The 22,865-nt window shown below is 34.2% G+C and overlaps 1 protein-coding gene across 1 annotated transcript in view; it reads right to left on the bottom strand.

Annotated features, from left to right (window-relative positions):
- Positions 1–3,164: 3,164 nt before the first annotated feature.
- Positions 3,165–22,865, bottom strand: part of LOC127548250 (disintegrin and metalloproteinase domain-containing protein 18-like) — a 95,286-nt gene continuing 75,585 nt past the window's right edge. The window contains exons 19-21 of the mRNA XM_051975560.1: positions 7,422–7,578; positions 5,268–5,306; positions 3,165–3,301 (exon numbers count right to left, since the gene is read on the bottom strand). Of these exons, the coding sequence (XP_051831520.1) occupies positions 3,286–3,301; positions 5,268–5,306; positions 7,422–7,578 (212 nt within the window). The 3' untranslated portion in view covers positions 3,165–3,285. The remainder of the gene's footprint in view (positions 3,302–5,267; positions 5,307–7,421; positions 7,579–22,865) is intronic.

Genomic DNA, 22,865 nt, shown 5'->3' with positions numbered 1-22,865 from the left:
TTACAAGAAGCCACTTTGGGCTTGATACCAATTCATATCACCTTTTGAGATTTCCCATGTGGGCATTTTGTCCTCTCCATAATAATTTTCTGTGCTTAAGATTTTTTCTCTTTCTTGCTCATTTTCTTTATTTTGCCTTTTTCTGCCTTTAAAAAATCTAGTTCTGATCCTTGGATACAAAAGGTGCTGTCCCAAGCTTCTCATGACACTCTGAACTTTGGGCCTTTGTTTGGTGTTTTGCTCACAGGAGTGTGGTAGCCCTATCTGTTCTCTTCAGGCTGGCAGTTTGCCTTCTGTGTTGGGACTGAAGGCTACCCCACTGTCTGCTCTGCTACTGAGCCAGGACCAAAGGTCCCAGTTGTTGATTGCTGAGATTAAGGCCCTCTCACTGGATTTCCTGGATACCATCTAAGCTGAACTGAACATTCCTTTTACCCCCAGTGGGACTGATCTACTTGAAATCCTTCTAATCTAGAACTGGATAATGGTTTTATTCCATCAGACTCTGTTCAGAGGCTTGGTTTCATGTAGGTTTTGAGGAAAACTGGGAAAGCTCAAGCCACCTTTATGGTTTCACTCTGCCATCTTAGCTCTTCTCCCTTACCCTTTGCCCCCTTAAATTATTTCTTGTAAAACATCACTACAATTCAAGACTTCTACATTTACTCTAAAGATATGCAGTTGATTGAAATTCTTATCAATTAAAGTGGGGTGGAATTGAATAAATTAGTTAAAATTTCCTCCATTAATCTGCTGTAGTGTGTTTAACAAAGATCATAGTCCCAAATATTGTAGAGTAATAGTATAAAATTAAAATATAACTAGATCCATAGGATACAAGTATCATTTTAGGAAAGCACAAATATTACCTGATGTATTTTATTTCACTAAACTTGTCACATTTTTTAATCTGCTTCAATGAGTTTGACATTTCTACTCTGTAGCACTTTTATGTCTTTAGAAACTTTTAAATTATCCATATTGGATGCCTTCCCTAGTACATTGTATTAAATCTTGAGAAAAATGTATATGCTAGTTTAAAATCAGATTTGGTAATTAACATTCTTCTCTCTCCAGATGATTTAAAATTAAAAAAAAAAAAAAAAAAAAAAAAAAAAACAAACTCCTATCCACTTCTGATTCTGAAAATCACTTCCTCTTTTCCCAAAACAGGGAAAAAAGACAATTCCCAATTTTTAGAGACTTAGCACTCCTCTCACCCCCAGCCCTATAAAGCTTCCACTTTTAAGTCTTACCAGGATGATGATTCATGTGCTAACATGGATATACATGGAATAGGCTTCTGTTTGTAGTCAGGGACACAGAAAGAAAAACAAGTTGTTGTTGCCCACCAGAACAGGTACAGGAGGCTTGAGTTGTGGTAAACAGAACATGGTTAACCACACATCTACATGCAATGAGTGTGGGTCCTTATAAGACAGGTTGCCTTTTAAGACAACTTGGATCCTGCTATATTTCTTATTCATCTCAAAATTGTCTATGGTTAAGAAGTGAGCATCTTCTTGAGAGAGTCCAACCAATGAGCAAAGAGTAAACATCTTCCCCTCCTACCTTTCTTTCCCTATAAAACATTCATGTTAGAGTACCCCCTTAACCAAGCAACCCCCTGATGCTGCTTGGTCCCATCCTGCTTTCTACGACAATAAAGACTTTTCCTTTGAGAAACTAGTCCCATGTCCAGGTAATTCTTACATGCTGAACCTACTCTCCTACCATATACAAAATATGTAGATTAATTTTCTAACAAAGCATTGTTAACAAATAATGTAATAGGTTTATGATGTTTAATTAAGTAAATTACCAAGGGAAATAGAAGCATATAGCAAAATCTGCATCAATGAACACATATACTATGTGGTAGGCACATACTAGGTAGGTAAGCATACAAGATGAAGGAACCAATGGGCTTATGCTAATTCCTTTTTGATGACATAAGAAGACAAGCTAGGTTTCCCTCAGAAGTGAGGAAATGCTTTTGAGTCTGAATATTAAGAGCTTATAAAAAAAAATGAAAATGCCTATTGTAAGTAACATAAAAGGCTAAGCAGTTTACAAACCCATGGTTTTATATATTTTTTTAAATTTGTACTGGCCTTTACCCAGTTTCCTTGTGACATCTCCTATAATCCCTGGAGTGGCTCTAGCTTGAGTTGCTGACTATGCTTTTCTTTATGGAATGAAGCCAAATTGGTTGTGTTGTCCTGTAGTCCATCATGATTGTTAATAAGTGGAAGCCAGTTTTGCCCTAGGAAGCTAGTTTTGCCTAGAAACCTATACCATCATCACCTTAACCAGAAATCTCTAAATTAGTTAATTTCAAGGCATATAACATTTTTCCTATTTTGTATAGAGATGTTTAATCCATTATCACTTGCCTTCCTCCTATAATTAAAGTTAATGTGTATTTCATTCTGATTTTTTATTCCGTATAGAAATCTTTCCAGATTTTTTTTGTTTTTCATGCTTGTCCATCTTATAATCTAATATTCTAATGTATTAATGTAAAAATTAAATTAGCCATTATAGTATTATTGGATATCTTAATACATACACTTAAATATAATTAACATATTTATGGAAAAGATGTTACCTTATTGCCTATAGAAGATATGTTTAATTAAAGATGAAACCACAGATATATTGGTGGACTTCTTGCAGTACCTATTTGGCCTTTTAGAGATAGTCACTGGACTACATAGCTAAATGGGAATTAGGATGCCCTGCTTTTCCAAATTTCTACTCTAATAAGTCTATCCCTCACTCATCCACAAGATCTGTCCCTAAAATAGAAACCTCCACTTAAAAATACGATAGGGCATTTATCTGGAGTACATGAATCTATTCTGTAATTTCCTTTCACTATAGTACTTGGTGCCCAAAATAGCTGAATCTCTCTTCTGATTCCAATGGTGGCTAACTAATTTATTGGGCAATGTCAGATCTGCCAGTAAGGTAATTATTCCAGATCCTCTCGGGGTCCATTTGGTCATCTCAGTCTTAAAAAATGTATACATAACAGCTTATTTTGAAGCCAGAGAACTTAAATTAAGACAATTATCATTAATCATTAATGGAGAAAAACTAGAAAGAAGACTAGAAAAAAAGTGAACAAGTTTTTATTCACTTGGTTTATTGTTGTGACAATTAATATCTTTAAAAACAAGAAATGAAAAAAAGAGAAAGCAAACTTTTTCTTTATTTCATTAGTCAGGCTTCTGTGAAAGTATGATCATTTCCTGACTCTTGACTCCAGTTTTTGGCAACTTAGGTACTGTGATCACTGAGAAGCAAAAAATAAAATAAAATAACAAATACTTAGCAAGGAACAACTTTCACAATTCAGTCATTACAAATTTCATAGTGAAAAATGTAATTAGTATAGTTCATATGAAAAGTTGCCTATCTTGTTCTCCCTTTCCCTCTGTCTTGTTAAATAGATCAATTAACCAGACTTCTAAAGCATAACATTCTGTTTTCCTCCTTAGGAATGATCTATTGGAGAGGATAGCTATCTCTAGATCCTTTAATGCCTAACTCAATTTGGGGAAGGAATTTTGATCTTATCAAAAATGGATATTAAAACTCCTAAGGACCATTAGTAATTCTTGGGAAAATAACTAGATAGAAAAATTACATTGGACATTACTGAACAGGAAGGAAATGAGAAAAGGAAATCAGGGGAAAGTTTTAAAGTTCTAGTTTTTATATAACCTAAAACACACAGAAAAATATCAAGTCTATCTCTGATGTATTTCAGTAATTCTAGTCTCTACTGGAATGTAGAAGACCTTTTAGACTTTGACTCATTTTAGCCTAAGACATGGTTTTATTTTATGACACCCATCAAAACTTGTGTTTTGTGTCAGAGATAAAGGGAGAAAACGAATGCTAATCTAGTAAGAGTCTTTCAGAAGCCTAGAATATTTTCTTTGGGTTGAAATGATTGCTCTAAATATATTAAGTATCTTCATGATTATACAAGATACTGGAGGAAAAGACATGTAGTTCAAGTTGTAATTATATTCACAAATGCCTTTAATTGAAAATTAAATATTTAACTAGGACAGACTGAAGATTGTTATTATTTATCATCTAAATGGTGCCTTATGTTATGTTGACACTAGTTTAATATGAAAACTGAGCTATAAATTATAAATTTTTAAATTACAAGTGGTAGATAGTTCTTATCATCATTTTGGTACAAAAATGTCTAGTCCTTATATCCCCAATTTAATAAAGATACACTGAACCTGAAAAATATTTATGGCCTAATTAGAAATATCTATGGGAAAAGTTTAATTCATTTTGGTTTTACTATATTAATCTCTAACTGCTCATTTCCTATTCATACTTGTTTTCCCTTTTCCCTTCTATAAAATACTAGATTGTGATAAGTAAAAAACATTATAAAATACATTATAGAACTGAAAAAAAGAAAACAAAAGTAAGTTTTTAAAACAATTTCTTTGAATATAACAACATTTTATTTTGTACCTGTTGTACCAGATGCTGGAATAGATAGATTATAATACCACATAGACTCTAATCTCAAGAAATGTATGGTCTAATAGGATCAATGTGAAGTGCATACCAAGTTTAAAGGTAGGGTGTGATGGGGACAAAGGAGAGATCCAGATAAAGTACACTAGAACAATTTGACAAAATTAATATGAAAAAGAAAACCTGAGAAAGAAAGTGCTTTTAGCCAGGATTCAGAAGAGGGGGAAAGAATATTAGCCAAGAGTTCAAAGAGAAGGTGAACCCTAAAGAAAGAGGATGAGGATAAGAAAACAGATTCCTAAGCAGAGGAGATGGCCTTTATAAATACAGAGACAGACGTCAACTTCATCTAAGAGCCAGTAATCCAATTTGACTATAATATACAATTGGTGACAGGAAGTAATATAAAGACTGAAAGAATAAGGCTGGAAGCAAGACTATGGAAAGTCTGGCCTTAAATGCTAGAATATAGGTAATTTTATTTAAATCTATAAATTAGAGGTCTCTAAGGTAAGGTGTTGTGACATGACCCCAATATAATGATCATAAACAAAAGTACTAAATGTTGCAGAAATGTCAAGGATGCAAAGGCAACCAGATAGCAATTAAAAGGTGATTGTTGCAAGAGATGTCTTAGTACAATGGTGTGGCTGGCAACCATATGTAAGGGGTTGAAGAATGAATGGAGAATGAGAAATCAATATAATGATTCTTAATTCTTGTCCAGCAGAAAACACAAACCTCACCTTGTACTGTATGACATGCTGCTTTCCCCTGATAGAGATCTGTTTTAAGAGGGGGGAAAAAAGGATTTATTAAAAAAAAAGGATTTTTTAAAATTAAGAAAATACAGAATCCTGAGGAATTAAGTTATTGCTTAAAGCAAAATTTTAGAAACTATCATTCTTAAACACAAGTTAGACAACAGCAAATACCTGATACCCACTTTTCCTTTATACCTAGCTTCTCATAGCATATGTCATGTTTAAATGTGTTTAAAAGGTTTTTTTTTTCCCTTTTGGAAAGCCTGATTGTCTTTAGATGGTGGTCCATTTACTAAGATGAGAAGCATACTATTGGGACACTGTACTGTGACTGTCTTAAGATTCGTGAAACAAATTCATAGTAGCCAAACCTAAAAAAAAAAAGATAACATACAATACTTCTCTCCTATCTTCAATTTTATTCCCTCCTATTCATAACAGAAGTAAATTAGATTGAATACTTTTGTACCCATATCAATGATTTATAGTTTGAAACAGAGGTTTTTGATCTAAATCTATGAATTCCTTGGTGTGGCAAAAATAGGCAGCTAGGTGGTGTAATATATAGATTGTGAGATCTAGAATCAAGAAAACCAAGTTCCAATTAAGCCTCAGACACTTACTAGTTGTGTGGTCCAGATCAAGTGACTTGCCTCAATTCTTCATCTGTGAAATGCACTGAAGAAAGAAATGGCAAGCCTCTCTAATATCCTTGCCAAGAAAACCCCAAATGGTGTCACAAAGAGTCAAACAAAACTAGAATGACTGAATAAGGAAAATTCCTAAGGATGCATGTCGAACTGTAATTATAGTTTTAGAAAGTTGTACAGGACATTGAGAGGCTAAGTGATTGGCCCAATTTAGCAGAGCTAGGATGTGTCAGAGGCAGGACTTAATTCCAAGGCCAGACTTCTATCATTATGCCCTGTTGATTATCAATTATTACAACTGCCAACATATAAAAAGCACTATAAAAATAATTAAATAATAATTAAATAATAATAATAATAATAATTAAAATAATTAAAATCAGAATTGAGAATGGCAAAAACATAGACTAATACCCTCTCTCCTGTGATTGCTTCTAGCTTAGCATTCCTTTGGTTTACTTGATCTTTTAGCATGCTATCATTTGCATGTCACTGCTCTCACAATAAGAGCTGATCTAGAGGAAACTTGGTAATCTTTTCACAGTATCTTGAAATATAAGGGGGGAAAAAGAGTTAGACTAGAATTCATTCATTTAGACTGAACTGTAGGAGACTGCTGTCTAATTTCCACCTAACTTTATACTTACAAGTGAGAGAAGCTGCTGAAATATAAGGGGAAAAAAGAGTTATAGACTAGAATTCATTCATTTAGACTTAATTGTAGGAGAATGCTGTCTAATTTCCACCTAACTCTATACTTACAAGTGAGAGAAGCTGCTGATCAAAATGTACAAATACTAGACAAAAAGTCTCCTTGACATAGCTGTCCTTAAAATAGACATAGATTTCGGGTGGTGGATTGCCTTTTTTGTCTTTACCAAGGCAGTACAAAATCATTGTGTCTTACAATCTCTAGAACAACTACAATATTTTGAAAACTAATTTTAGTCTGAAGATAGAAATATCTGCTGAAATGAAAAACCTAAGCCTCCCAGGAAATTTCCCAAGTGAAGTTTATTCTATTACCTTATCTCCCTCAGTCTCTGCCAAGATTCCTATTCTTTCCTTGTTTTTTTTTTTTGTTTTTTGTTTTTTGTTTTCTGTTTTTTTTATGTCTATTTATTCCCAGATACCATTAACAAAGGAAGAGTTGTTTTTGATGGTTCCTTATGATTCTGAGATACTTATCACAAAACATTCTTAGCCATCATGGTTCCCTGCCATAGAGTATCCCAAGAAATAGAGGAAAGCTAAAGGACTATCTTCACTCTCTAGAGTGGTTATATTTAAATCATATCTCACCAGCTAGAATAACAAGTTGCCTAGGGACAAAAATACGTTCTTTTTTATGTAATATTTTACACACACATTCTCTTTATAAGTTTACTTTATAATATTACTCAGCAATATATTGGGATGCTCCAAGTGCAAAGTTGGGAATTTTTTAATTTTTATCTAAAAAATAAAGTGTACAAAATTAATTTACCCTTCACTTTGCATTTCTTCTACATTGCATAATTCTTTCACTTTATTCCATTTTATAACAATAATGATAGTGATGATGAGAAATGGTAGAGAAATGTAGAAGCCTAGAATAAGCCAGTTCTTTCGAGTAGCAATATAGCTTCGAGTAGTGACTTTATCTAGAAAAAGAAAAAAGACACATTATTTGACAAAAATTGCTGGGAAGATTGGAAATTAGTATGGCAGAAACTAGGCATTGACCCACACTTAACACCATACACCAAGATAAGGTCAAAATAGGTTCATGACCTAGGCATAAAGAATGAGATTATAAATAAATTGGAAGAGCATAGGATAGTTTACCTCTCAGACCAGTGGAAGAGGAAGGAATTTATGACCAAAGAAGAACTAGAGATCACTATGACCACAAAATAGAAAATTTTTATTTATCAAATTGAAAAGTTTTTGTACAAACAAAACTAATGCAGACAAGATTAGAAGGGAAACAATAAACTGGGAAAACATTTTTACAGTCAAAGATTCTGATAAAGGTCTCATTTCCAAAATATATAGAGAACTGACTCTAATTTATGAGAAATCAAGCCATTCTTCAATTGATAAATGGTCAAAGGATATGAACAGACAATTCTCAGATGAAGAAATTGAAACTATTTATAGACATATGAAAATATGCTCCAAATCATTATTAATCAGAGAAATACAAATTAAGACAACTCTGAGATAGCACTACACACCTGTCAGATTGGCTAGAGTGACAGGGAAAGATAATGTGGAATGTTGGAAGGGATGTTGGGAAAACAGGGACACTGATACATTGTTGGTGGAATTGTGAACACATCCAGCCATACTGGAGAGCAATTTGGAACTATGCTCAAAAAGTTATCAAACTGTGCATACCCTTTGATCCAGCAGTGTTTCTACTGGGCTTATACCCCAAAGAGTTACTAAAGAAGGGAAAGGGACTTGTATGTGCCAAAATGTTTGTGGCAGCCCTGTTTGTAGTGGCTAGAAACTGGAAAATGAATGGATGCCCATCAATTGGAGAATGGTTGAATAAATTGTGGTATATGAACGTTATGGAATATTATTGTTCTGTAAGAAATGACCAGCAGAATGAACACAGAGAGGATTGGCAAGACTTATATGAACTGCTGCTAAGTGAAATGAGCTGAACCAGGAGATCATTATATACCTCAACAACGATACTGTTTGAGGATGTATTCTGATGGAAGTGGATCTCTTCGATAAAGGGAGCTAATTCAATTTCAATTGATCAAGGATGGACAGAAGCAGCTACACCCAAAGAAAGAACACTGGAAAATGAATATAAACTACTTGCATTTTTGCTTTTCTTCCTGGGTTATTTTTACCTTCTGAATCCAATTCTCCCTGTGCAACAAGAAAACTGATCGTTTCTGCACACATATATTGTATCTAGGATATGCTGTAACCTATTTAATATGGACTGCTTGCCATCTGGGGAAGGGGATGGAGGGAGGGAGGGGAAAAATTGGAACAGAAATGAGTGCAAGGGATAATGCTGTAAAACAATTACCTTGGCATGGGTTCTGTCAATAAAAAGTTATTTAAAAAATAAATAAATTTTAAAAAGCTTTTTTTCTTGCCTCTTTTTCATGGCAGATAATTTGCATCATTCCACTTTTCCCTTTCCCTTTCTCCCAGCACATTCCTCTCTCACCCCTTAATTTCATCTTTTTTTAAAAAAAAGATATAATCATATTCAATTCACACTCATGCTCTCTAAATGAAATTTGGCAAATGGATGTAACCCATTATAAATCTTTTGGTCGTCTGTCTTTTATCTGTAATGGGCTGAGGCTCAAGTTGATGCACTGAGGTCCCAAGCACATGAGGCTAAATAATTAATTGGACCATACTCTATTAATATATAAGCTTGGAGAAAGAATGGCCCCCGCCCACTCTTTGTGCAGGTCCTGATGTGTTGTATAGGAAATGACGATTTTAGTGGATGGAGGCAGGGGAGTGGAAAAGGAAGGGGAAGGAGAGACTGCTTGCAATTGCAATTGCGACGATAGAAATCATTTATTTCATTTTGTGCTTTTTGGGACAAATGAGGAAATCAGGTCTTTTTGAATGGGAAAGGGTATTCAAGTTCATAGAGTCCAAAGCTATCTTTTATAATGTGAGGAACCTGAGACCTGAAAGTTTTGACACAAAGTCACAAGAGTTGGGTTCAATTTCATACCAGGTCCTCAGATATATGATGCAACAATCTTTCCATCATAACATGTACTTCACAGAGGTTTGTCATAAAGAGCAAACAGAAAATTGAAACTTTTTCTTAAAATAAATAAACATCAAAAAGAAGGGATCAGCTCAGATCCCCCTCTGTTAGCGACTTCCTGTCACAGCTGCCCATAATGCTATCGCAATCCTTATTCACCTCTTCACTTCAATAAAGATTTAAGATTTTTCCCTTAACCTGAATTCCTGACTCTGGCTGATTTTAAATATGCGGTCATTACATTTATCCATGTTGGTAGACACCTTTTCGGAATTTACTTTTGCAATACCTGCAGCAAAGAGACTGCCTGAGTGGTCACTGAATTCCTTATACAAGCCTTTGCAATTATGGTATGCCACAAGCAATAAAGACTGATAATGGGCCTGCTTATACATCTTTTGTTTTTTGGTCCTTCTGTATTGAATTTGGCATTGCCCATTCCACTGGCATCCCATATAACCCTACTGGCCAAGCCATTGTTAAATGAGCTAATCTTATCCTCAAGATGCTCTTGTCTAAACAAGAAAAGAGAATATTGGGGTTCGCATGACCCTCCACTCAACTCACATAGGCTCGCTTAGATGCAATATATACATACAATTACCTGCAATTTTCATATTCTGTGAATCTTACTCCAGCAATGAATTTTTGGCACATGCAAAAGGCACAGTTGAACAATAGATTGGCCAACAAGAATAGGAGCCCTTTCCACAGTAATGTGGAAGGGCTTCAATGGCACCTGGAAGGGCCCAGGTTGGGTCAAGGTTTGGGGACCTGGGTATGCTCTTGTTCCAGATGCAGTTCCAGAAGTTGAGGAACGGATTCCAATCAGAAACATCTATGACCTAGGGAATCAAGAAGAGAAGGACCAAACAATGATGATGTCCCCAATGATGACCCAAAAAGATCAGCCAGATGTCAGCAATCCTTCAGACGCCAATGAAAGCCATGTCCCTCCTGACCATGACACCACAAATGGCAAACACAGCACTAGTGTCTCAATTGAACTGGACTGTCCTAGTTGATGCACAATGCCTAGAGGCTGACAAAATCAGACAATGGACTTGGGCACTTCTCCCACAGCCTCCCACTATTCATATGATCATATGAGGGGGAGGGGAAGACTTCGTTCCATTTTCCACTTGTAGATAACTCCTCTAAATTAGTGGGTGAAAAACCAACAGACCCACCTACCAAAATTAGTGAGGCAGTGCTGAAGAATATGACTTTTCTTGTATACACCCCTCCTCTGTGCCTTTCTTTACTAGATACCAAAGGGTGTATACAATTGAAACCATAGAATTTTACCTCAGGTATTCATTTAGTACATGACTTATAACACCCTACCTCCCTGAATATGGCTAAGTATGCCATCAATTGTACAGGGACTTCTGTAGACCAAGACATCTTAGGGTTTCACAAAGAGTTTAATACCACCATAGTCCTGAAGCCATGTAAGGAAGTCACTCCCAACACCTGGATGTCATTCCACACCTGTTCTACAGGCATTCCCCTCCCCCCTCACCAGTGCTTCCGGGAAACATATAGAAGACCATCTTCAAGGCTGCTGGTCAGGAATGTCACCTCTCAGATAGAAGAGTTTTCCTGCTTGGTAGCTGAAATTACACAGGAGGCTTCCAATTTTTTTTTATCCTCTTTGGCTACTGATTCTTTTCTTGAGTGGGTTGAACACCATGTTACCTTTTCTTGGTTCTGGTCTTTGCAAGGACCAGCTCTTACCATTTTACTTTTTATTTGCCTTTGTCCTATTTTTATATGCCTTGTAATCTCACTGATTAAGCAAGCTGTTGTTGATGTCAAGCTAGTTTGATGCTATGAGCGGGCCTCTTATTATGGGCCAGAACTCTGAATTTGAAACAAGAATTCTTACAAGGTGCTAACTCAGTGGAATTGATAAAGACAATGGTTGTTTAGTGTAATGGGCTGAGGCTTGAGTTGATGCACTGAGGTCCCAAGCACATGAGGCTAATTAGTAATTGGACCATACTCTATAAATATATAAGCTTGGAGAAAGAATGGCCCTCGCCCACTCTTTGTGCATGTCCTGATGTTTTGTATAGGAAATGACGATTTTGGTGAGTGGAGGCAGAGGAGTGGAAAAAGAAGGGGAAGGAGAGACTGCTCGCATTGCCATTGCGATGGCTTTTCAGCTCAGGTCTGCTAGCTGGCTTCCTGTCGCAGCTGCCCATATTGCTATCGCAATCCTTCTTGCCCATATTACTATCGCAATCTTTTTTCACCTCTTCACTTCAATAAAGATCGAAGATTTTTCCCTTAACCTGAATTCCTGACTTAGGCTGATTTTAAATACACGGTCATTACAGTTTAGCATGGTGCTTAACAGTTCTCTAGTTCAGTACATGTACTTAGTACTTAATAAGTTCTACAAGATTCACACCTATGAAGAGAGAGCATATAAGCATGAACAAACTCAGCTAGGTTCATTCATAGGCAAAGAAGACAAGAGAACTGGAGGCAGGAGCTTAAGCTCTCAAAAGCTCAGAGAGAGCTAGAGAAGACAAGCTCACTAGAAGCTCTAAGAGCCAAGGAGACAGATCCATTTCGACCTTCAGTCAGGCTCCTGGTGGCAGGCTCTCTTTCTCAATTTCTCCACTGAAACTAATACACCAGAAGGCCTCCAAGAAAGCTAGCTGAAGCCCTAGGCAAGGAGACAAGACTTTGAAAGAGACAATAAAGGATTTGGACTTTAACGCTTTGGGACTTTTAACATCTGGCTATCCTTATGCTGATTACTGAACTGAAAAAAAGGCTGCTTCCAGAGACCCCCCAGCAAAACCGAATCAGAGAACATTACACTTGCTAAACAAGAAAAGGGGATGAAGGGTATGAAGAGGAACCTCGCATGGTGCAACAAGGAAGTAAAAAGGCTTTGATGCCTGAGACACCCGAGTGTGACTTTTGTAGCTAGCAGGGACTACCTCTAGAGCAGAATCCTGCCACACTGAGGACACATCAACAGGAGCTGTCTCCTTCTGTTATTGGCTGTGCATGTGACCTCATAGACCCAATATAAATAGTGGGAACCAGGAAGTGGAGAGTGCAGGAAGTGATCACATACAATAAAGACTTGTGCTCACAAGCTCCTGTGTCCGGGTGCTCTACTGAACAAGAGCTCCACGAGGCACTGGCTAGAGACGGCTGAAGACATGGGATAAGGTAAGACTGGAGACCAGTGACCTGGGTGGTCACAAAGGTGCCTGCAATATACAACGTAATCAAATGAATTATTTAATGTTTAAGACAATTATGAAAAGAAAGTCTTGTGACTGACAAGGTCAGAAACAGATGATTTTTAAGGACATGCCAAAGGATAAAAGCAGGGATAAACAATGCAAAGCAATCACTTTCTCTTCAGTCTTCTTATATTTTACATGATGGTACTGCAAGAGAACGCAGCATAGGGCCAAAGAATCCAGGTTAAATTTTGCCCTTAACACTTGGGAAAGCTTTAGACAAATCACTTCACCTTTCTGGCTATAACTTCCTCATCTATAAAATGAGGGTTTTGGATTTATGGGAATAAGTGAAAATATACTTTTTAAACAAATACAATGTATAAAATTAAATAGGGGGATCCAATAGAAACACAAAATAATAAAAAATGAAAACAGTCTAGATAACAGTCTCTGTTCTCAAGGAATTTGCATACTATTAGAAATAATCACAGAAAAAGAAAGTCAAATACAAGAAAAGGCATTATGGGTACAAATGGGAGAACCAGATGAGGTATCCATACATAGCTATATATCTATATCTATCTCTATCTATCTATCTATCTACACATAGATAGATAGATAGATAGAGATAGATATAGATATATATGGAGAGGATAGTTTTTCAAATAAAGTGGGGTTTTTTCTATCAGCAAAACTTTGCCTTCTACCTTCCCACCAACCACATTCCCAATAATAAAAACAAAACTTCTGATGCAATATGTATAGTCAAATAAAACTAACTCCTATATTGACCATGTAAAAAAAGTGTCAATAGGCATTCTATATCCATCACTATCAAGAGGTAAACAGCAATATACATACTGTATTCTTGACCCCTTCCTCTTTGTCTATATAGATTTCTACTCGTGTACCCCAATTAGGAGATAATTTTCTCTGACTTTCCTTTCCCTTCCAGCCCTAATCTATTCCTCTTAGTTTGTTTTTAAGTTCATCAAGATATAACAGAGTCAGTACCATGCTTTCCCTTAAACTATTTCAATGATACCTGATGATGACAGAATTCAGAGGGGACTCTTTTGTCTTACTTCCCCTTCTTAGAATGTAAACAGTTTAACTTTGTTTATAGTTTCTTCTGATTGTTCCTTCGTGTTTACCATCCATATTTCTCTTGATTTTGTCTTTTCACTAGACATTTTATAAATCATCAATTTAATTTAAATTTTCATTTTCCCTCTTAAATTTTTACTCAAGTTTTCCTATAGACATAATTCTCAGTTGTTAGCCATAATTCCCACTACTATCACCACCACTATGGATTACTGTCAAATAAGGAGAAGAATTCTTTAAAAGGCAGAATTGGGCAAACTGGGGGGAAATTCCAATTTGAAGAAAAAAATTCCTTTAAAGTAGAATTGGACAGATGGAAAAGGAGGTAACAAAAGTTCACTGAAGAAAATTCCATAAAAATTAGAATTGAGCAAATATAAGTTAATGACTATGAGAAATCAAGAAATAATAAAACAAAATGAAAAAATCCAAAAAAATGTGAATGATCTCATTGAAAAAACAACTGACCTGAAAAATAGATCCAGGAGAAATCATTTTTAAAATTACCAGACTGCAGTATTCTTCTCTAAAATATAATGTTCTCTTGTTGAGGTTTTCTTGGGGTCCCTGGAGGCAGCCTTAGTTTGTCCGAGGTTATATCCTCTCTCATCATAGGTGTGAATCTTGTGGATTAATTAAGTATTTAGTACATGTACTGAACTAGAAAACTGTTAAGCACCATACTAAATAACCATTGATTCTATCAATTCCACTGACTTAGCACCTTCTTTCAAATTCTGGCCCATAACACCAGACTATCTGAAAGCCATCATTTAAAAAAGAGCCTAAACATCTTTCAAAAAATTATCTTGCAAGGAAAATTGGACTGATATTCTAGAATGAGAGAGTATAATCAAAATTTAAAGAATTCACTTATCACCTCTGAAAGATATCCCAAAATGAAAACTCCCAGGAATAACATAGCCAAATTCCAGAGATCCCAGGTTAAGGAGAAAATATTTCAAGAAAAAATTCAAGTGTTTAGAGCAAAGTCAGGATAACACAAGATTTAGCAGCTTCTACACTAAAGAATAAAAGAGCTTAGATATGATATTCCAGAGAACAAAAGATCTAAGATTAAAACCAAGAATCATCCTCCCAGCAAAACTGGATATAAAATGATATTCAATGAAATAAAGGATTTTCAAGTTTTCTTGATGAAAAGACTAGAACTGATTAGAAAATTGGACTTTCAAATACAAGATTAAAAAAGTATAAAACAGTAAACAGGAAAAAGAAATCATAAGAAACTTAGGTTCAACTGTTTATATTCAATGATGATACTTGTAACTCATTATTAGGATAATTAGAAAGAATATACTTATATACATACACACACACATACATACACAGAGGGCACAAGTGAAAGGATGATAGCAGAAAAAAAAATTAAAGGGTGAGGAAAAAAAATGTACTGGGAGAAAGGAAAATGGAGAAGTAGAATGAGATAAATTATCTCACATAAAAGAGGCAAAAGGAAGAGAGAGGTTAAAGGGCTGTGAATCAACCTTACTTTTATCAGAACTGGCCCAAAGGAATAATATATATATTGAATTGGGTACAGGAAGCATTCTTACCCTACAGGATAGTAGGAGGGAAAGGGGATATGAGAAAAGGAGGATGGGGGGGGGGGGCAACTGATAGAAGTGAGGGCTGATTGGAGGAGGGAGTAGTCAGAAGTAAAACTCTTGAGGAGGGACAGGGTGAAAGGAGAGAGAATAGAATAAACAGAGGTAAACACAATATTTTCTTTTTTTAATATAACTTTTTTTAGGTTATACTTGTATATTCATTTTTACACATTTCCATGAATCCATGCTGGAAGAGAAAAACGAGAACAAAAGAAAAAAAAAAAAACATAAGAAAAAGAAGGTAAAAATAGTTTGGGTTGATCCACATTAGTCTCCCTAGTTCTCTCTTTGGATGGTTATAGATGATATCTTCCACCCAGAGTTTATTGGGATTGCCTTGGATTTGACTGAATTGCTGAGAAGAACGAAGTCTATCATAGTTGATCATCACACAATCTTGTTGCTATGTACAATGTTTTCCTTGTTCTGTTTAGCAAGTGTAATTATGAAATTTTTTTTAAATTTTCTCTGATAAAGGTCTTATTTCTCAAACATATAAAAAATGAAGTAGAATTTATAAAAATAAGAGTTATTCCCCAATTGATAAATGATCAAAAGTTAAATACAGTTTTCAGATGGGGTAATACATAGCTATGTGTAGCCATATAAAAAAATTCTAACTCATTATTGAAGAAATAAATATTTTAAAAAATTATAAAATACTATCATATACCCATTAATTGGCTAATATGATAAAAAAGGAAAATGATACATGGTAGAGGGGATGTGTGGAAAATAAGTCATTGACGGAGTTGCGAACTGATTCAACCATTTTGTAGAGCAATTTGGAACTATGTCCAAAGGATCATAAAATCATGCATACCCTTTGATCTAGCAATACCACCATTAGATCTGTATCCTAAGAGAGACATAAAAAAGAAAAGGAACTATTATGTACCAAAAATACTTCTCTCAGGACAAAGAATTGGAAATTGAAGAGATATCATCAAATGGTAAATGACTGAATTGTGCTATGTGATTATGATGGAATACAATTGTATGATGAGTAGAATGCTCTTAGAAAAACCTAGAAAGATTTCCATGAGCTGATACAAATAAAATGTACTGTGTACAAAATAATAGCAACATTAGAATATTATCTGCTATGAATAACTACTCTTAGAAATACAATGATCCAAGACAACTCTAAAGGACTTATGATACTGCTATCTAGCTATCCACAGCCAAAGAAAGAAGATTGTATCTTAAAGTATAAGTAATGCACACTAATTTTTTTTTACTTTACTTTTCTTGAGAGGTTTTTTGTCTATATTTTCTTTTACCACATGAATATTATGGTAATGGTTTACATGACCACACAGTATAACCTATAATAAATTGTTTGCATTCTCAACCGGGGAAGTATGAAGGAAAAGAATCTGAAACACAAAAATTTTTAAATGAATGTTAAAAATTTGTTTTAATATGTAAGTAAAGAAAATAAAATAAAATACTAAATAAACTGGAAAAGAGATAAAACAAATATAAAAAACCCACAAGAAAATAAAGCAGGAGAAAGCCTAATAAAGTTATCAAGATAACCCATTGATCGTAAACCCAAAAGGTAACTCTACACAGACACCGTCAGATGCTCAATGCAGAAATCAGATTGATCATATACTTTACAGCTAAAGATGAAGTATGAAGCAAAATGCCAGACTGAATCAAAAGGTAGAATTCAAGGTTGCTGAGAAAAATATCTTAGATGTGTTGATGAGACCACTGATAGCAGAAAGTGAAGAGATAATAAGTCTCTCAATGAGGGTGAAAGAGAAAAGAGTAAAAGCTGTCTTGTAGTTTAACATCAAAAGATCTTGGCAACAGGTTCCATCACTTCCAATCAAGCAGAGGGAGAAGAATTGAAAGCAATGTCAGATCATATATTTTAGAGCTCAAAGATCACTACAGATAACAACTGCAGCCTTGAAATTAAGACACTTGTTCCTTCAAAGAAAAGTAATAGCAAATCTGGACAGCATACTGAAGTCAGATGTCCCCTTGCAATGTCTGGCTCTCAGATTTTAAAGAAAGCTAAGCATGGTGGATTTGAACAATAAGTCTAAAATCTGCCTTCCAAAATACTGTATTTCCAAACTTTCCATTCATGCATCATCCTCAATGTGGCTCCTCAACACTTTTAATTCCTTTTGACTGCTTGCAAGATTCTTTTTTTTTGTCCTGAAAACTCTGAATTTTGGCCATTTCTGAGATTTTACATTCTAATGTTTGATCAATGGATTATATTTCTACTTTGTCCTATAGTTCTAAGGTTTTTCTTATTTAAATATAATGTGGCTCTTTTTGTTATTGTTATGACTGTCAGGTATTCCATGACCCCTAAATTTTCCCTCTTCAATTTTCAAGTCAGTTTTTTTGCTAATTAGATATCTTACATTTTTCCATTTTTTTAAATTATTGAATTTTTAAAAAATATTTCCTGTTGCCTTGAAGTCATTGGCTACCTGTGATCTTTTGAATTTGTATTGGTGTGATCGGCCACAGTCAGACACACTGTACCTTGACCTCAACAAGAATGATGTCATTTTTGGTCTTATTCAATTACAAGAGGCACCAAACAATAACCCCTAAATCATGTTTCTATCTTGGTCCTATCTTGGTTTGTTGTACAAGACATTGCTCTATGTCTAGTCCTGGCAGACTGCTTTCCAAGTTTTCAAATAATGCACTTTTGCCCAATAGCTTAGATATGGGGATTTATCAAATGTTAAATTGCTGTACTCATTTACTTCCATATATTCTGTACTTAATCTATTCCATTATTTCTTCAGGTGTTTAAACTGATTTATATAAGAAGTGTGTTTTGCATTTGTGTTCATATAATATAATAATTGTATGTTCCAGCATACAATCTCCCAAGTATTTTGTACTTTCTGAATAGTATTTCTCTTGTTATCTGTTCCTTCTGAGTTTTGTTGATAAAACATATAAATGTTAATGGTTTATGAAGGTTTCTTTTGCATCATACAACTTTCTTGTAAATATTTATTCATTTCACTTAAGATTGTGTTATTTTATTAATATACAATTCAGCAAAAAAAAAAAATTGGATCCTAATTATTGTTTTAATTTTCTCTACAATGATGGTGAGTTCACCTTTTTCACTTGCTGTTTTCTGGGGATTTTGAATGTATTTATTTATTTAAGATAAATATAATTTTTTTTAATTGTCAGGTGTACAGTGCAACATGAGGATTCAAAATATGAAACAATAAATTTCATTTCCAGAAAGCATGTATAATATATACTATACATTATATTCAGAACTGTTCATCTTTTATTTGCATCTCTTTGGCTTTCTTTTGTTCTATGCTGTGAACTTCTTTTTACTTTATTTTTTTTATCCTCTTTCCTCCTCTCCCCTCCCTCAACAGGCTACACTTAAGTGTTATATATAAACACATACATATACACACACACACATACATACTGACAATATACATATACATACATAGATATCTACAATCATATACACATATATACATTCATATAAATTTATGTAGCTAAGTGTGCCAGAGTATCCGAGCACACTTCTCCCTAAATGGAGCAGGGCCACACATTCTAGTTTTCAGAGCCTAGATGGATAAATATGGAGATGAGACAATCGGGAGGTGCAAACTGTCTTTATTCAGTCATCCTCTCAGTGTGGGTAGCAGGAAGTAAGAGGACGAGTTCTGCTAAAAGCTATCTATCTATGCTTCCTCTCCTCCCAGATTTACCTGTGCCCAGCCCATTCAGCACTGCCATAGGTGGAGCAGAAGGGAGGCATGTGGAGTGATGCACCCAAGGAGAAGATCTAGCAAACGGACATCCTCCTCACAACCTCAAAGAACCTATTAGCAGTTCCTATAACCCCTGCAAATACAACCTCCTGCTTCAGGATCCAAGCCCCTTTTTACCTACTAGGTCTGCCCTGCCCACGCTGATGTGGCATGTAGGCTCTGAGTCAAATCTTGGAGAGAATTCCCCTAACAAGACTGTACTATGCTTGTTTATCCTCTATTCCACTGAAGGTGAATAACATTAACCTTATTAGGTGCAAGTTTTTCCATATTTTTATAAATCTACCAATTCATAATTTCCTACACCACACAATATTCCAACCTTATACTATCTAGTTGTTTTAAAATCTATAACAATATTGATTAATATGGTTGACAAAATATAGTTTCCCTGCTTTTCTCTTTTAAGTGAATCTATTTTAACTTTAACTCTGAGATCAATGATTACTACCCCTGCTTTTTCTCTAATAAATTCTACTCCTGATCATTATGTTTACATGTATCTCCTTTTCTATCCCTGTTAACTGCTCTACTTCTATCCACTACCTTGCATTACTATTACTTAACTTACTCCCGCTTCCTCCCAACACCCTCCACAAGATTTTTCCCTTATCCTCTCCTGTATATCTATCCCATTCCCATTAATCTACACACTCTTATATATTCCCCATATCATATTCCCTCCCCCTTATTCCTTAATAAATTTAGAAGTACTTTATACTCACATATGTATGTGTATGTGTGTGTATTATCTCATTTTTCTAGTTTTTTAATCAAATTAACTGCTAGTTAATGTACTTTAATTTTTTTAAAGTAAAACCAAGTACTAGTTTTATCAGTTCAATAGTTTTCTTTAAATTCTATTAATCTCTCCTTTAATTTTCAGGATTTCTAATTTGGTATTTGAGGATTTTTAATGTTTATTTTCTAGTGTTTTTTTTTTTTTTATTTCATGCCCAATTCATTGATCTTCTCTTTGTCTATTTTATTTCTCTGCATTTGAACATATAAATTTTCCCCTAAATACTGCTCTGGCTAGATCCCATAAATTTTGGTATGTTATCTCATTGTTGTCCTCATTATTGAAATTATTTGTTTCTTTGATTTTTGACCAACTCATTCTTTAGAATTAGATAATTTAGATTTCAATTCATTTTTAATCTACATTTCCATGGCTCTTTCCTGAATGTAATTTTTTATTGCAATATGGTCTGGAAAGGACACATTTAATATTTCTGCCTTTCTGCATTTTTGTGAGGATTTTATGCAATAATATAGTTTTTGTGGAGGCACTATTTTATGTATAGCTGATAAAAACGTATGCTTCTTTTATTCCTATTCAGTTATCTCCACATGTCTATCATAACTTTTAAAAATTTAAAAATTCTATTCATATCCTTAAATTCTAACTTATTTTATGGTTAGATTTCTCTAGTACTGAGAGAATGTTGAACTAACCTGCCCCCGAAAAGTATAGTCTATTTTCCTCTTATAACTCTTTAATTTTTCCTTTATAAATTTAGATGCTATGACATTTGGCACATAGATGTTGAGTACAGATATGTTTCATCATCATTTATATTCTTAAGCCATAATATTGATAAAATTTTTAGGCATTAAAATATTTTCTAATATTGGAATATAAACAGTTCAATCTTATTGAATCATAATGATTTATTTTTCATGTTTAACTTTTTACTTCTCTTGAATCTTGTTTTTGAAAGTCAAATTTTATTCAGCCCTGATCTTTTCAACAGGAGAGTTTGAAAAATCTTATATTTAATTAAATGGATATCCATTTTCCTAAGATGAATTATAATCAGTTTTGCTTGGTAAATTATACTTCATTGCAGTCGTACTTTTTTTGCATTCTAGAGTATCATATTCCAAATATTTTCTTCTATTTTCTTTCATTCTTTTAACTTTGTTTTTTTGATAGCTCATAAAGTCATTAGCTTCTACTTGGTCAATCCTAATTTTTAAGAAATTATTTTTTTATTGGAAACTGTGGATGCCCATCATCAGTTAGAGAATGAATGAATAAATTATGGTATATGAATGTTATGGAATATTATTGTTCTAATAAGAAACAAACAGCAGGATGATTTCAGAGAGGCCTGGAGAGACTTACATGAACTGATGCTAAGTGAAATGATCAGAACCAGGCAATTATTATACACAGCAACAACAAGATTATACAATTCTGATCAATTCTGATGGACATGGTTCTTTTCAACAGTGAGATGATTTAGGCCAGTTCCAATGGTCTTGTGATAGAAAGAGCCATCTACACCCAGAGAGAGGACTGTGGAGACTGAGTGTGGATCACAATACAGACTTTTCATTCTTTATTGTTGTTTGCTTGCATTTTGTTTTCTTTCTCATCTTTTTTCTTTTTGATCTGATTTTTTCTTGTACAGTATATTTGTGGAAATATGTGTCGCAAGATATTTAGCATGTTTAAATTAACATACATTGGATTATTTGCCATCTAGGGGAGAGGTGGGGGGAAGGAAGGGAAAAAGTTTAGAACACAAGATTTTGCAAAGGGTGAATGTTGAATATTATCCATGTATATATTTTGAAAATTAAAAAAATTTTAATAAAAATTTTTAAATTATTTTCTTCAGGGAGCTTTTTTAGCTCTTTTTTCCACTTGACTAATTCTGGTTTTGTTGTTGTTATTGTTGTCTGATAATAACAAATAAAGCAAGATTTTCCACAATAAAGTTGAATAGAAAAAAATAAAGATTTCACATGAAACCACAAATTTATTATGTAAAATTTGCTTTTCCTTTTAAATATATAACAATTATGCTGTAACTTTCTTTCCCCTCCCCTTTTCACCCCCTGACATATAGATGGCTACCATTAGATACAAATTTGTATAACCATACTATATACTATTTCTATTACCAGTTTTTCTTTGGATACAGTAGATTTTTTGTAGCAATTTGGATTTTTGTAATTTGATTATTTACTTGGCTTCTCAAAACTGTTTTTAAAACAATATTAATTTTACTTTACTGTATTTTACATAGTTCTACTCATTTCATTCTTTATCATTCATGCAAATTTTACCATGTTTTTCTAAGATCATCAAGTTCATGCTTTCTTATAGCATAACAGTATTCCATCACAATTATATACAACAACTTGTTTAGCCATTCCTCAACTGACGGAAATCCCCATATTTCCAGTTCTTTGCAACCACAAAGAGAGCTGCTATAAGTATTTTAGAATGCATGGGTTCTTTTCCTTTTCTCCTAATCATTTTGGGAAAAAAATATTTTGTTATTGGTAAGTCAAAATGTATAGACAGTTTTATAATTCTTTGAACATAAATCCAAATTGTTCTCCAGAATGGTTGAGTTAATTTACAGTTCCACCAACAGTGAATTAATCCGGGACTTCCGGTTAAGA

This window comes from Antechinus flavipes, chromosome 2 (genome assembly GCF_016432865.1).
Source record: "Antechinus flavipes isolate AdamAnt ecotype Samford, QLD, Australia chromosome 2, AdamAnt_v2, whole genome shotgun sequence".
NCBI classification, from domain to species: domain Eukaryota; kingdom Metazoa; phylum Chordata; class Mammalia; order Dasyuromorphia; family Dasyuridae; genus Antechinus; species Antechinus flavipes.
Note: the sequence above shows the minus strand (reverse complement) of the source record. Positions and strands in the feature narration are given on the sequence as shown.